This window comes from Podarcis gaigeae, assembly GCF_964106915.1.
Source record: "Podarcis gaigeae genome assembly, chromosome: 4".
Lineage (NCBI taxonomy): Eukaryota > Metazoa > Chordata > Lepidosauria > Squamata > Lacertidae > Podarcis > Podarcis gaigeae.
Window position 1 is genome coordinate 91,432,209 of NC_139677.1, and position 17,328 is coordinate 91,449,536.

Genomic DNA, 17,328 nt, shown 5'->3' on the forward strand with positions numbered 1-17,328 from the left:
GCACCTAGTTTTTGGAGGACGAAAACAAGAAAAAAAATATTCTGAATCTTAGAAGCCAGAACAGCAAGAGGGATCGCTGCACAGTGAAAGCAGCGATCCCTCTTGCTGTTCTGGCTTCTGGGATAGCTGCGCAGCCTGCATTCGCTCCATAAGACGAACATACATTTCCCCTTACTTTTTAGGAGGGAAAAAGTGAGTCTTATAGAGCAAAAAAATATGGCATTTACTATTTTAAAAATAAGTACCCCACCCTTTTTCTCCGAAGAGACTCAAACAATAATAAAACAATTTTGTGATTTTAGGTTGTAACTGCCCTGAGACCTGCGGGTATAGGGTGGTGCACAAATTTATTTATTTATTTAGCAAACAGAAGAAAGCAAACATAATCACCAAGTGACACGATAATTCACTCACATCCGAAAGTGAACAATATCTTTAACTAATCAATTTGTCTTTGATTGTCTATGCAGTAGAGGCGAGGATGTCGCCTTGTGTAAATTCCATCTCGGGGCGGATCTGCACCCATCGTTTATAACATTATAAAAACGTGTTATTAAAATGGGACAGCAGGGGGTGCTGCAGAGCAGTGAGCCACCAGCAATGGGAAACTGCACCAAACATCTTTAATGTTTTCAAATATAATGTTCTATGAGATCAATGGAGATCCAGCCACGGTCAGCACTGTTTACACTGACTGGCAGAAGCCCTCTGGGATTGCAGACATTTCCCAGCCTTACCTGGAGACACCAGGGACTGAACCTGGGACCTTCAGCACTGAAGGCAAATACTCTACTGCTGAGCTAGGGACTCAGAAGAAGCAAGTAACTCTTTATTGCCTGACCTTGCAAGTTTGAATTTCCATTTCTTCTTTAACCAGGTTAACATTTCAGCTCTCCTTCCTCACCCAACAGCAGACTGGCCCAGTTGCAGCTGATTTGACCGGCTTATACTACCACTAGCCCCAACCAACGATCAAGCCAATGCTCAAGGATTATGAGAGATATACTTCAAGCACATCTAGAGGACAGCATGGTGGATAACCCAGTGGATACCCTACAGCCCCAGCCGCTTTGCATGCACTGTTGGATACGGGCCCTTCTCTTCTGCATTCATTTCAAAGCAGGGGGGCCTTCTTGGTGGTGGCTCCCAGGTTTTGAAACGCCCTCCCCAGAGAAGCTGGACTGGCTCCCTCCTTCCTGTCCTACTTCCAGTGGCTGGGGGAGACTTTCCTGGTCCAACAGGCTTTGGGAATCAACTGCTTTTAATGAAAGGGCTGGTACCGTGATGTTTGTACTGGAATTATTTAAAACAGATTTTATATATGTATATAGCTTTAATTCTGCCATTGTTTAATTGTATTTTAATGATTGATTGTCATATTTTTTAGCGGTTCTTGTTTTTATCTGTAAGTTGCCTTAAGTCCCAGCAGGGAAAAAGGATGGGGAGAAAATAATAATAATAATAATAATAATAATAATAATAATAATAATAATAATGCAGTCGTACCTCAGAAGTCGGTCCGACTTCTGAAACATTCGAAAACCAAGGCGCGGCTTCTGATTGGCTGCAGGAAGTTCCTGCAGCCAATCGAAAGCCATGGAAGCCCCGTCGGACATTCGGCCTCCAAAAGAACATTCAAAAACCAGAACAGTCTCTTTTGGTTTTTGATCGTTCAGGAGCCGAGATGTACAACTCCCAAGGCATTCAGGAGCCGAGGTACGATGGTACTGTGCTTTTTATTTTTAGGGGGAAAGGTACCACTACTCACCATGCCACAATTTAAACATTTGGTTGGGAAAGGTGCTGGTATTGTGTACCCTTGAGTACCCCCAGAAAAAAGCACTAATCCTCATCATCAACTGTCCACAGATAGGAACGAGCATGTCAACCTGCTCTCTCTATTTAAATGAAGAAGAAAGCCAGTCTGTCAGAGCCCCCTGCGTACATGAGGATGCATGCATGTTGCAGAATCAGGCATATATATCACAAACAAACACACACACACACGCGCACACACACACACACCTTGGAATCACTTACAAATGGTATTTACTAGTACAGAAGACATTGTGGTAGAAAGAAGGACAGAGTAGGCGCATTGCGTTGCAACGAGAGTGCCAGGTCTGTCGATGGTATACAGCAGTGAGGGCTATTAGCTGTGCCGTCGGGGCACTTTTTCTGTTCAAAGGCTCGCTGCCTGGCAGCTGCCTCCAGTGGCACTGAAGAATCCAGCTTTGAAGTGCTGGGAGCTGAACATGCACGCCTCTAGAGTTTATAGTTGCTAACTGTACAAAACATTCCCAAAGTGTGAAAAGTCCACTTTCAGTCTGGCACTGCAGTTGACATTCCATGCTCTCGGGAGCAAAGGGGTAGATAGAGAGAGAGGGGGAGGGAGGGAACGGCAGATGATTTCAATTACCATTTCAAATAGGTAAATGTATTTGACGCACAGTCTTAAAACGCTGCAGTGTGGCTTGAGATTGACCCTGCATGGACAATGTTTAAGAAGACATGGGCTTCTGTTCTCCACCTGCACACGCTTCCCAGTTAACTGTGGTTCCAAGGCAAGCAGAATGGCCCTTAATTTCAGATGTGGTGCATGCAGCACTGAAATCTAGTTCTTACTACATCTGCACTAAACCTGCATTGAAGGCTGTGGTCTAAACCACTGAGCCTCTTGGGCTTGCCAATCAGAAGGTTGGTGGTTTGAATCCCCATGACGGGGTGAACTCCCGTTGCTCAGTCCCTGCTCCTGCCAACCTAGCAGTTCGAAAGCACACCAGCGCAAGTAGATAACTAGGTACCGCTGTGGCAGGAAGGTAAACGGTGTTTCCATGCTCTCTGGCACTCATCGTGGTGTCCTGTTGTGCCGGAAGCGGTTTAGTCATGCTGGCCACATGACCTGGAAAGCTGTCTGTGGATAAACACCAGCTCCCTCAGCCTGAAAGTGAGATGAGTGCCGCAACCCCATAGTCAGCTTTGACTGGACAGTTGTCCAGGGGTCCTTTACTGACTTGCTGGTAGGGGCTTGTATGATCCAATTCTCCTTCACCTAAAAAGAAATCTCAGTGCGTAGAAAACAGGGATAAAGGTTCCTAAGCTACTCTTCTACCTGAAATATAGTTTCCTATGCCCAGGGATTTGTTTGTGTCCAGTGCTATGAGTCCCCCACTACAGTTTAAAGTAGTACAACCCAAGTATAGATTTAGCACTCCAGCAACAAGTAGGTCTGAATACCTGAGTGCATCAGGATGGTTAAGCATCAGAGAACTTAAGTTTTCCCCAAAGCAATATTTTGCAAAATTGTGTTCTGGGACACCCTTGGAATACCTTGCAAGGGGTTCCCCAATGAGAAGAAGAGAGACATACGAAAAGCAGCAATGGACAACCTTCAATGAACAACAGTTTGCTAATATACTATCCATCTTCCACAAAATGTGCAGATTTGTGGACATTAGGTATACATGGTAAGATTCATTTACAGTTCCTATGGGACGGCGGTGAGGCCTTGTTTGAACTACAGAATGTCCAAGTAAGAGAGAAGGAGGGAAATATTGTGGAGGGAACAGTTTTAATGCCTCAGTTAAAACAGTTAGTGAGTCTGGGACTAGGGTACAGATGTAAAATTTATGGAAATTTTGAAGCCATGAGAACCGCCCCCCCCTTGTTTTTCCCCAGAAAAAAAATGGAAAAATTGAAAAAAAGTTCAGTGTGGAGTAGTTTTACAAATTGCATGAAATGCAGTGTGTATGAAATGCAGGGGAAACCTGATATTTTTTTCCATATTTTTTTCTAGGCCTTCCCATCTCTAGACTAGAGTAGATGGTAGATGGAATTATTGGGTTAGGAACAGGCCTGCCAGATGAGAACTCGTATTTTTTTAAGTTTCTTTGTAAAAACATACCATGAGAAACACTGTACAGTGGTACCTCGGGTTACAGACGCTTCAGGTTACAGACGCTTCAGGTTACAGACTCTGCTAACCCAGAAATAGTACCTCGGGTTAAGAACTTTGCTCCAGGATGAGGACAGAAATTGTGCGGTGGCAGCAGGAGTCCCCATTAGCTAAAGTGGTACCTCAGGTTAGGAACAGTTTCAGGTTAAGAACGGACCTCCGGAACGAATTAAGTTCTTAACCCGAGGTACCACTGTATTCACCAACAAATTAGCTCAACGTTTGTTTCTTCTTCCATTCTCTCACCATGAAGAAAAGCTTTTACATGGCTAATTCTGGTCTGTCTCTGGTGGAAATCGCATTTTAAAGGTTTGAATATCCACCTCAAAGCGGGGGTGTTCATGCTGAGACCACAACACTTCCACAAAGTGATAGGACATCCTGGAAGATGTCCTAAGATGCTATGGAACATGCTGGGGTTTCCCAACACAGACATTGACACAGAAAGATCTGGCAACCACTCCCCAAAAGTGGAACGTTAAGGCTTAGGGTGTACAGCAACATGGCAAATTCTCCTTCGTATTATTGTACAGATGATAATGTGGCAGAATAATATATATGGGGTGATCTAATGAAGGTGTTTGGCCAGTCCAGCCTTCCCTACCCTGGTGTTCTTCAGATATGTTGGACCACAACTCCCACCTCCCATTACCATTCATCATGTTGGCTTGGACTGGTGGAGCTGTAGTAGTCCAAAATATCTAGAAAGCTCAGGTTGTAGAAGGTTGGTCCAAATCGTACAATTCAGCACATATGTATGCAAAAGTGAGGAGAGGTTGCTCATTGCTGAAGAAGGTTGTAGGGCAGGATAGCCAATACAATGCTGCCCTCCAGATGCTGTTGAACTTCAACTCTTCTCAGCTCTAGCCAGCATGCCTAATGGTCAAGGATGACAGGAGTTATGGTCCAGCAGCATTCAGGGGACGTCATGTTGGCTACCCCTAGTGTGGGACAAAGGGAACTCTTGCTTTTCTTCTTCTCCTTCCCCACTCTTCTTCTTCCTCCTTCTTGGAAAGCATGCTTTGACAACATATCAGATGGTGAACGACTCATCACCCACAATGGGTCAAATAAAATGCATTCTTTACAGAAAGTATTAATGCGTTCCAGAATAATTCTTGTTGCTGCTGGATCAGACTAAAGGCCCTACGTAGTCCAATATTTTGTTCTCATAGTGGGCTGCTAGAACATGAAGCATAGAAAGAAGGCTAAGCTAGGGGTTGGAGAAAACAAATCTGTGATACGGTCTGAGGGAATGTGATAGAGCAACCTTGCTGACGCTAAGCAGATCTGGGTCTCCTCTCTGCCTGAATAAGACTTTCTTAAAGCCTTATGTATGCCACCTTGAGTTCCAAGCTTCAGCTACTCCACCACAATGAGAAGACATGAAGGTGTTTTATACTGATTCAGATCACTGATCCTTCTAGACCAGCGTTGTCTGACAGCAGTTCTCCAGAGTTTAAAGGAGGAGTGTTACTGATCTGAGGTCTACTGCCAGTCAGTGTAGACCAGTGTAGGCCTTGCTGTAGACAATATGGAGCTGGATGGACCAATGGCATGACTCAATATGGGCAGCTTCCTGTCTTCCTAAGGTTCTTTCCTGTCACAGCCTTCCTGAGCCTTCTTTTAACGGGGGATGGCAAGAATCAAACCTAGGACCTTCTGAAACTTTCTGCAAAGTTTCCCAGCTCTGTTAGCTAAAACAATGTATTTATTAGCCAGAACTTCCAGTGTACCTCTGTTTATTATGGTGAGGTGCCTCCCAGCTACTTTCGTTCCCCATGAATGAAGGTTCTGTTTTTCTTCCTCCTTTGCAGGAGAGTTCATAATTTCAGTGGTTATGGGGCTGAGTTAACCTTATCATAGCGTGGTGGCTGAGGGTAGTGTGGTCTGACTCTGTGGAAGGTAGCATCCTATGACTCCTATAACAACAATGGACAGCTGTCAGGAGAGTGAAGACTGATTCCCTGGCTTACCAGACTTACAGGACATCACAAGGTTTATAGGAAGTGTAAATGCAGACTTCCATAAAGATGATTCATAAAATGAAAAGAACTGATACTCATTTTTTTAAAAAAGCAACAAAAAACTGGCCATCTTGAAAGTAAGGTAAAGTGCGATGAAAACCCTGCCCCGTTTATGATAATGTTACCCAAATGTTCTCTCCTGTTGGATAATTTTTGAATGCAATTTCTTTGCTTGTGAATTGACAGCAAATGTTAGGGTGGGGGAGAATGCAAAGAAATATTTGGCACAGCACGAACATATCTACTAATGATATCATTTAAAATGTTCTGTGCCCTGAAATGAACTCCTTGTGGAAGCATTCCAGGCATCAGTGAGATTTCAGTCACGTCATCACGACTCAGTAAGTGCAGGAGCTTGGTGGATGCGCACTTAGAAGTGGTTTTGTACAACTGCTGAAACCTCATCGTAACTCCTGAAATTTGGGTCCAGGACTTTTGCCGGGTGAAGAAACTGCAGGATCATTTGCCGGCAAGCAAATAACGGAGACATAAATATTCCATGCCCTCGTTGTGTTTTACAAGCTCAGGTCAACTTGCTACTAAGCAAGAAGAAAACCATTTCGCTCTTACATCATATTAGTGATTTCCTTTACAATGTAATTAAAAATAGCACTGGAGGTTATTTCAAGCCCATTGCAGTTACAAAATATTCACAATAAAATAGACTTCGGGTCATAATGCCAGGATTTATCCACCCCCCGTCCTCCATTGCCCCAGATGTAGCTAATAGCACAGCAAAGGAGCTGGGGAGAAAAAGCCAATGCCGCATTATACAATTTGACATCAATTCCTCGCACGCTTGATAAACCTCGAGGCAACCTCTGTATTTAGTATGATAGCATTCATAGTACCAGCCAGTGAAAACAACAATTCCCAACAGATTCGGAAACAGGATTTCCCCCCAGCTCCAAGAGAAAGTCCTGCAGAAAAATGCAATATACAAGATTCACAACATATTTACAATATCTTTTATTTCTGCACAGAGAAAAGTCTCTTTAAAACTCTTCACCTCATGCACCAATTGAAAGTAAATAAATAGAAGCACACAGACAAAAGTTAACCCTGTTTGAATTCAGACATGTCCTCAACCAATGGGAGGGGAGAGAGGTAGCGAAGCCACATTCATAGAATCTGAACAAAAGCATCCATGACATCTTGTTTGTTATGTTTGACTAGAAAACTGTCATTATGACTGGTGTGGTGCGAATGACAACAGGACTATTGAGTAGGTGGGGAGGAGGAGACCAGCCTGCTCTCTGTGTTGCGCCAGCCGCTGAGAATCAAGCCCTGCTCTTCATCTACATAGTGCCACTTTGGGTTTTGTCTCTTGGTCATACTAGACTGTGACACAACAGTAGGATTTCAATATAGCTAGATCATCACAGCTCATCAAAAGCTTCTGGTTGAGCATAGACCGGATCAAAATTTACAGAGCGAAACCACAGTGTTAGGGACTGGACTGAACCGGCCCCTCCTTCCCCTCTGCTTCCCTTGGAGGAGGAGGGGGGAACCGGCTGCCCTTTCCCCAGTAAGAAGAGGGAGAACAGTAATTTATTATTATTATTATTATTATTATTATTATTATTATTATTACTACCCACCCATCTGGGTGGTTCCCAACAGATCACCAATAAGAATGAAACTTCAAACATTAAAAGCTTCCCTAAGCAGGGCTGCCTTCAGATGTCTTCTAAAAGTCAGGTAGTTTTTTTACTTCCCTGACATCTGATGGGAAGGCATTCCACAGGGCGGGTGCCACTGCCGAGAAGGCCCTCTGCCTGGTTCCCTATAACCTGGCTTCTCGCAGTGAGGGAACAGCCAGAAGGCCCTCAGAGCTGGACCTCAACATCCAGGGTGAACGATGGGGGTGGAGACGCTCCTTCAGGATTGTATTACAACAAAACACAGAGCTGCCAAGTTATGAGATCTTAGGGGAAGGAGGGGGAGTTGGAGAACTGCCAGCAGAAACTTCCTTGGAGAGCACAGAAGCCCCACCCTCACCCCGTACTTGTCGCTCACTCAGAAGAGCAAAGGGCTCGATGACATTTGACTCCTTAAGCCTCCCGTACAGCCACAGGCTGTTGCTGGGGAAGGAAGGGGGTCAGAGTGAGCAACGTCACCATGGTGTTAAGACTGGGCCGCTTGCCTTGTTCCACCATTGCTGAATAAAAGCCACAAATATGAACTCTCTTGTTTCTTCTTTGATCCTCGATGCTACCAGGGGAGGAGAGAATCCACTGAGCTTGACACACACATTCCCTATGCCTCATATAGCATGAGGGGAGGTGCCCCACAGGAGTTCGACAGAATCTACCCATCTCCTAGTTAGGGATGAGCTAAACTGCCACTTCCATCTTGTTCCATTCTCACTGGCACTCACGTCATAGCTTTGCTTTGTCCCATTTTGCATGGACTTCTTCTTGTCAGAACGGACACGAAGTCCACATTTAGGCTGCCTGCATTTTGTACCCACATCTCACATAAAATATGCCACTTTCGATGCATTTATCCTTAAGATTCAATGTGTGTTTTCATGCACACTTTTCCCAGACTGAAACTAGATTGCAAAATCTGGAGATGTGCTTAATATGGCTGGCAGCAGTGTTCTGGTCTGCTAGCGAGCTCAGACTAGGTTGGTCCACGGCGAAAAGCAACCCAAAATCAAATCCCTCTCCCATTCCTACTCCTGGCTGCTGGGCGGAATACATTTGTCTGCCCATGGCACATAAATGTCCTCCCATGCTCCTGTGTGGCTTCTGCGCCATGGGCAGAAACCATGCCATGTCTTTTGGGACTATAAGGACTTTCGTAGGCTCTAGAGTTATTGCCAGTTGCACATGCTGAACAAAATGCACATCACATGTGTATCTTCTGTTGGCAATAAATACAATCCCTTCACGGAAACCCATTATTTAAAAGAGAATAAAATTCTTGAGAGAACACACCTCTCTGTTCTGAAAGCAGTAGATCTCTAAACTATCATCATCTCCCCCTGCTTCCCCCCCTTTTGCATTATGAACATTAAACTTCAGCTTTCTTTTCTTTCCCTGACATATATAAATATATATATATTCAAATGCTGGTATTAATTCTGTAAATCTTCGAAACGGAACTGATAATTTCTTAAATATGCAAGTATACAGAGGTCTCCGCACAGTTTCGGTATATCCTTCCTGAGTTTCAAAGTCACACTAAAAACATATAACCTCTGTCAAAATTTACTAAAATAGCTTTTTCTTCTTTGCTGTATCAGAATTAATTGCCCCTTGCATTTACAGTGTCTTTACGATGGGAGATTGCGAGAAGGAACTGAATCAATGTTAGGCAGTAAAGTGGCAGGGAAAAGGTAAAGAACATACAGTTTTTCTACAGTTGAAAAACAAAGTATTGCTCATAAAAGGGAACATTCACCATGAACGAACAATGAGCGTGATTCAGTCCATGTCAAATACTTCTGAAGCCCAAAGAATTCTGGATCCTGTAGTTTGTCACAAGTGCTGGGAATGCTAGCTCTGCGAGGGTTAAACTACAACTCCCAGGATTCTTTGGGGGTTGAGGTGTGCCTTAAACAAGTTTGCAGTCTAAGGGGGCAAGTCAAGCCCCAGCTGCAAATTGCGGAGGGCAGAATGGGGCACAGAGCAGCAGACCCACCATTCCATTTACAGCCTTCTGGTGGCAGGCGACGAAGGTTGGGCAAGAGGATTGTTGTATCAGCCTGCAGCTCATGCAGCCATCATGCCGAAGTAGAACAAGATGCCATCTCATGACAGCAGTGGGACAAGCTGCTGCGATGCCAAAACTGGACGATTGTTCACCATGTGCATATAGGTCAGCTCAGAGTGGGAACAGACAAATATGCAAGCATCAGTTTTTCACACACACACACACCCAGTCCCAAGTCTGGTTTGCCCCATTTCTGCATCACGTTGTGAACTGTATTATAAATCCACATGGAAAATTTGTACTCATTTAAGTGCCTGTTTTTGTACTAATGCACACATTTTTGCAATAATATTTTTGAACATTATTTTTTTTTTACTAACATGTATGTTCCTCTCATACATGCTTTTCTTTGTATGCGTATTCTGCTGGGAAAACGGCACAATTTGGAGATGTGTCAGTTCAAATGATAGCTGTAGTTTTGGTCTGCACATAGTTTCAGAAGGTCCAGATTTCATTAATCTGCATTCAAATGAATGGATTTATCTTTCTTTGTCTGTCCCCTAAAGTTTGGGGACAATATCTCTTCTATATTATACGTAAGACAGGGCTGGCATTCAGCTGAAGATGCAGTCAGTAATTTTCTTTTCCCTAAGAGAAGGGGAAATTGTTAGAAGTCACCATCCACAACACATCCTGACAAGACAGTGCAAGCATTCTGCTTCCTGAGAACCATATTTTGTACAAACGTTGAAGGACCCTGGTAGACCTGCTGTTTCTACATCCAAGTCCACAGCTGGCTTCAGCCTGTTGGTTTGTTTACCTCCTTCTTCTGTATGCCAAAGCCAACTTCATATTGATACCTAGCTATCAAATATAGAAACATGTAAACAGAAGGTGCGTTGTCAAGAAGATGAGGTTCCAGTCGCCACAGCACGCTCATTCGGTGGGGGAGAACACAGGACAGGGTCAGCAGGAACAAGATGTACAACTTTAAGAAAAGCATTGTTGGAATTCACAAAATGGCGCCCTGTCGCATCCACTGTCCCCTTATCTACAGGGTCTCAGTTTTGAACTGGTCATTGTTATTTAAAGCAGGAGACGGCTTGCTCTTCTGGACTTCAGTCCCTGCTTTAGATGTGTCCTGAAAAAGCAGCCTCGGCACCCACAATGACGTTAAGATCCGTTTGTATTCCTTCCGGAAGTTTTGGTTCAGAAGTCCATAGATTATTGCATTAAGGCAACTGTTGAAGTAGGCCATGAAGTAACTCACCACAAACAACCACTCAGGGACCCTGGGCGCTATTTCGGAAGGGTTGATGGCCACAGCCAGCCCAATGAAGTTCAGCGGCGCCCAGCAGAAGGCAAAGATCACAAACACAACAAACATGGTGACAAAGTTCCTGAAGTCACTCGGCTTCAGCCTCAGCTTGACTTCTGACTTTACCCTCCTCCGCACTTGGATCACCAGGATCCAGATTCGAAGGTAGCAGAAGCTCACGATGGTGATGGGCAAGATGAAGTGGATGACGACCACGGCAATGGTATAATAGGAGCTGGCCGTCTGGGTGAAGGTGCACGAATAGATGCGCGAGTCGTACTTGAGAGAGCCGACGAAAAAATTGGGCACCGTCGCGATAACCGTCAGCACCCAAATCAAGCAGACGTACATCATGGTGTTCCACCAACTGTACACTTTGTCGTACGCAAAACTGTGGCATATGTAGCAGTACCTGTTGATTGCGATGGCGGTGATGTTGAAGATGGAGCCAATGACGCTCAGTCCCATCACAAAGCCGCTTGCTTTACAGTGCATATCCCCCAAGGACCAGCCATTGTGGAAGATGGCCGAGAGCACTAATGGGAAAGGGTACAAGGCCACCACTAAGTCTGCCAGGGCCAGGCTCACCACAAATGCATTACCTAGGAGAAGGAGAGAGAAAGAGAAAACACACACACAATAATAATTAATTGGACATCCCAACTCACAGGAAACTAACAAACACCTTCAAGTGACAAGTAATAAAAAGCAACAGAATACCAGAAATGCATGCCTGTTAAGACTGCAAATCCAACTCTAAAATACGGACACTTCCCCAAAACTGAATATTGTGTTCTACCAACCTATGCCCACCTGAAGAGTCTTAGGGACAATCACCCAAACACAACACTATGTCTTCACATAGTGGTCTTCAGAGGGTGAAGTTGGGGGTGGGGAGTTGGTGGCTGCCTCTCAGTAATAGTCAGGAAGATATCTGTCATTGATCTGCCAGTAAGTCTCCCTTCCAGCCCTTCAGAATGGCTGAAGTCCCCTCACCTTTGCTCTCATGATTTGTGATTTAAACTCAGGAGGAGGACACCTGTTGGCCCATGATATGTTAAAAAGCAAGAATACCCAAAGTGATATCCAACTTCAGATGTTGTTGGATGCATCATCCATCACCGTTGGCTATGCTGGCTGATGGGAGTTGGTCCAACATCTGCAGGGCACCATCTTGGGTACCCCTGGTATAAACTTCACAACAGTATGCCCGTCAGTTCATAATCTTCTTAGACTCTGCTAACTGATCAGGATGCTGGCAGATGGGATGACCATGCTCATTCATTTCTCAGAATTGCAAATAAAGCCCTCCATCCCACAATGGGAATAATAATAATAATAATAATAATAATTTTTATTTATACCCTGCCCTCCCCAGCCAAGGCCGGGCTAAGGTATAAAAACAATTTTTTAAAATACAAATTAAAACCAAGATTAAAATACAACATTAAAATGCAGCCTCATTTCAGTAGAAACTGAAATGAAAAACTTTTTTGGGGATGAAAACGTCAAATCTTCACCAAGGCCAACTATCCAGACTGGTCCTACGGAAGCCAGAAAAAAGCCAGGGAAGTCCCTAAATAGGAGTTCCATCACAGAAAGAGAAAGGAAAAAGGAAAGGGGGGGGGGGGGTTCAAGTTGATTCCAAGCCAAAGGCCAGGTGGAACAACTCTGTCTTACAAACTCTGCGGAAAGAAATCAGATCCTGCAGGGCCCTGGTCTCATGAGACAGAGTGTTCCACCAGGCCGGAGCCAGTGTTGAAAAGGCCCTGGCTCTAGTTGAGGCTAATCTGACTTCCTTAGGGTCCGGGACCACTAGGGTGTTGCTATTTAAGGTCCTCCGTGGGGCATACCGGGAGAGGCGGTCCCGTAGGTACAAGGGTCCTAGGCCATGAAGGGCTTTAAAGGTCAAAACCAGCACCTTAAATCTGACCCTGTACTCCACCGGGAGCCAGTGCAGCTGGGTGAATATGCTCCCATGGCAGAGACCCCGTGAGTAGCCTCGCTGCAGCATTCTGTACCCGCTGGAGTTTCTGGGACAGCTTTAAGGGCAGCCCCGCGTAGAGCGAATTACAGTAGTCAAGCCTGTAATTGCTTCTGGGTTTCAGGAAACCTCAGGAAGGAGAAGTTCTCTTGTGCTCAGCTGCTGCTTGCAAGCTTCCCACAGGCATGTGGTCGGCCACGGTGAGAACATGGTGCTGGACTGGACAGCCCACTGGCCTGATCCAATAGGCTGTTCTTGTGTTTTTTATGTTCCTATGGCCTTAACCAAGCCATTTGTCTCTTAAGTTTCCTGTCCTTTAAATGGGTGCAACACCGATCTCCTTTGCAGGGTTTGCTTATGAGGACGAAACTACTCTTGTTACTCCTTTTGCAAGTTAAATAAAAGGAATGATAACCAACAGCCCCTGTTATGGACTGATGGTTCATGATGCAGTCTGTTTACTGAAGCTAAGCAGGTCTGGTCTGGTTGCTGCCTGGGTGGGTAGACCACTGGCTTGAGTTCCATGGAGAAAAGCGAGACCGGATTTAAAGGTATCAAATAAAGATATTCTGGAATAGTGACAATGAATCACTTGCCTCTTCTGATAAACGGCACAAATTGAACTGACCTGCAGGAATGTATTTTCCTTTGAGTGATGATGCGCTGCTTGCTTTCAACCACTGATGTTCTGCCACCAGAGAGCAATTTGGGAAGAAAGCACCTCCTCTATACCTTACCGAAATGCTGACAACAATGTAGAAAACTCAAAGCAACAAGAACCCAATGAAAAGAAACAAAAGCTTTCAAATGCTTAGAAGTCTCTGGGATCCTTGAAACGCATTCCTCCCCTCCTGGCAAAGCAATGGAAGCTCTTTGTCGATCTTTAAATGATGTTCCTTTCATCACTTTGCTCTCTCTCTATAAAAAGCAATTCCTTTCACCCCGCCTCCCAACAGCAAGATATTAAAATTGATATGGGGGGGGGGAAGGGAGCGCATTTCTCGCAACATTTCTTCTCTAGAGTTTGTGGGATGAAGGCCAAGTTAAATCTGCAGTGGCTTTCTAACTGCATTTATAATAGGAAAGCTCTTAGAATCATAGAATCATAGAGTTGGAAGAGACCACAAGGGCCATCGAGTCCAACCCCCTGCCAAGCAGGAAACACCATCAGAGCACTCCTGACATATGGTTGTCAAGCCTCTGCTTAAAGACCTCCAAAGAAGGAGAGTCCACCACACTCCTTGGCAGCAAATTCCACTGTCGAACAGCTCTTACTGTCAGGACGTTCTTCCTAATGTTTAGGTGGAATCTTCTTTCTTGTAATTTGGAACCATTGCTCTGTGTCCGCTTCTCTGGAGCAGCAGAAAACAACCTTTCTCCCTCCTCTATGTGACATCCTTTTATATATTTGAACATGGCTATCATATCACCCCTTAACCTCCTCTTCTCCAGGCTAAACATGCCCAGCTCCCTTAGCCGTTCCTCATAAGGCATCGTTTCCAGGCCTTTGACCATTTTGGTTGCCCTCCTCTGGACACGTTCCACTTTGTCAGTGTCCTTCTTGAACTGTGGTGCCCAGTTAATAGTAGGTTTTTGATAACCGGGCAGTAATGGGTATGTGGAGCTTTAACTGGATCTCTGTTTGCTTGCCTGCTTTTATGAAAATAAAAGTAATATACACCGCTTTGCCCCATATACCCACTTTTTTAAAAATAAAGTTTTTTATTTATACAACAAGAAAAAAACACCCCCCAAAAAACCCCAAATACCAAATTACACACAAATTACAAAAATAACCATAGACACATAATTTTCCTAGCAAACAATAAAACATCTATTGGTCTTAACACTAAAGACCCAACCTCCCGTCTATTCCATATTTCAAATTCATATTACTTATTGCCAATACACATTTTTTTTCATAATTAAACTTATTTTCCATAAATCTAATTTCTTATATCTACCTTGCAACTGAAGTTCCTCAAATGCTGCAACACAATTTAAACTACTATATTTATTTTTCAGATATTCTTTGAAAACCTCCCATTTAGAAAAAAATTCCTGTTTTGATTTATTCTTTATTCTTTCTGATAAATCATCTAATTTGGCATATTCTGTCAGCTTTTGGATCCAATCTTGTATAGAGGGGATTTTATTACTCTTCCATTTTGCTGCGATCAAAACTCTTGCTGCTGTCGTTGCATATAAAAAGATACCCTTCCTCTTTTGTGGAATATCCAAATCTGTTATTTCCAGGAGGTAGGCCTCTGGTTTTTTATTGAAAGAGATCTTTAGCATTTTTTGCAGTTCTGCATGTATACTCTCCCAGAATACCTGTATTTTCCTACATATCCACCACATATGGTAGAATGTTCCTGCCCCATATACCCACTTAACCCCTTTGATCTGTGGACCTGGCTGTATTAGAAGTGCCTCATAATACTCAGCCTGCAGTCGTGTTGGAAATTGGTCATTTGGTGTGGTTGGCACATAAACTTTGGAACTCCCTGCCTATTTACACCAGGCAGATGCCCTTGTTACATACCAGTACTCTTTTGGGTGCCAGCTTAAACATTTTTGTTTAGGCAAGTCTACCCAGACACACAGACATCAGCATGTTTTCATCCCTTTTACTAGTAATTTTAATTAATGTTTTAAATTGTTTTAACTGTTGTTTTTACTGATGATTCTAATATTTCTTGTACACCATTTGGAGATCTTACTATAATCAAGAGGTATAGAATTGTTGTTCAGTAAATAAATAATAACTTGCTTTTTATTTTTTTAATGCACTTATCCATCCATCCATCTGAAATTTTTATAGAGTTGGAGAACACCTCAGAGGTCATCAACTCCAACCCACTGCTAAACACAGAGTGCAATCCCTGGTAGATAATCACACCATACTTCATAAACATATGTGGCATTTGCCCTCCTCTGTGTGTGACATCATACTGAGTCCATAGGGAAAGGGTTAACTAATTGTAAAATGACTAACAAGTGGGAACCCAAGGGGCAGAGTTAACTGTGTATAAGGTTTAAGCACAGAGGTGTTTTTTTTTAGGGAGTTAGAGTTATTGAGAAGTTAGAATAGACAGAGAAGAGAAGTCTGTGGGTTGGGCTCGTTTGGTGTGAGAGAGTGAGAGGATTTGTTAAGAGGAGTCAGTCAAACAGTTGAGATAATCAGTCAGAAAGTATTAGGAAGGTATAGGCCAGTAAAGAAACTAAAGTTAAGATACTGGCAGGAATATTATCTGAGAAACCATGAACTTATTAATGTTTGTAAAATAAACTTGGTTTTGGTTTTTGTTCGTTTGTTCACTTTTAACAACTGACTGGACTCAGTGTTTTACCAGAGAGTAACGGGTTGTACAACAGCAGCAAGAATACTTATTACAAAGTACTGGAAGACACAAGATCTACCCACCCGGGAAGAATGGCAGATGAAGGGGATGGACTTCATGGAACTGGCGGAAATGACTGGCAGAATCCGAGACCAGGGGGAAGAGTCGGTGGAAGAAGATTGTAAGAAATTTAAAGTTTATCTACAGAAATATTGTAAAATTAAGGAATGTTAGAAGGAGGCTGGAATGAAGTTATGTTGCTTTAGCAGAAATATTATAAAGGATTAAGTAAAAATAGATTGCTGATGGATGAAAGGAGGAAAGGTAAAGTTATATTATATTAAGATAAATTATGAGATAAAAATTGGGAAAGATGGAAAGGATTTGCTGAAATAGCTAACCGAACTAGAATACAAAAAAGGGAGGTGCGAGGAGGTCAAGGAAACAAGCAAATGAAAGATAAGTTATGAGAAGGTTCGTTGTGTGTTTTTTTCCAACTGTTTCTATTTTTCTGTTTTTTTATAATCATTTTTTTCTATTCTCTGTTTTTTTCTTATTGTGATGTGATGTTAAGTGTTGGTTTAACTTGGTGTTTTTTTCTTTTTCTTTTTGTAACCTTTGAAACTTTAATAAATATTATTTTTTTTAAAAAAAGAGAGTAACGGGTTGGTGGCAGTGGGGAAGCGAGCACAGTGGTGGCACAGGGATCAAGAGACCGCTAAACCTCCAGGGACCCTGTGTGATCGCCACAACATCCAAGGATGAAGACTGTACCTCTTACCGTTACAAAGTTCCTCCTAATGTTTATCCAAAATCTGCTGTACCAGTTCTTCCCTCTGGTACAACAGGAGACAAGGTTGCTTCCACATCTTTGTATTTAACACACTTTTATACCACCTTGCCAGCCATGTTTCACCGCAAAGAATTATGGGAACTGTAGTTTGTTATGGGCACAGAGCAGTTAGAAGACACCCCCCCACACACACACATGCTGCCACAGATTTACAATCCCTAGAGTCAATTCCTTTTCCAAAGGA

At 43.4% G+C, this 17,328-nt stretch overlaps 1 protein-coding gene across 1 annotated transcript in view; it reads right to left on the reverse strand.

The window, feature by feature from the left end:
* Positions 1 to 7,737: 7,737 nt before the first annotated feature.
* Positions 7,738 to 17,328, reverse strand: part of MTNR1B (melatonin receptor 1B) — a 43,150-nt gene continuing 33,559 nt past the window's right edge. The window contains exon 2 of the mRNA XM_083737113.1: positions 7,738 to 11,565. Within this exon, the coding sequence (XP_083593239.1) occupies positions 10,697 to 11,565 (869 nt within the window). The 3' untranslated portion in view covers positions 7,738 to 10,696. The remainder of the gene's footprint in view (positions 11,566 to 17,328) is intronic.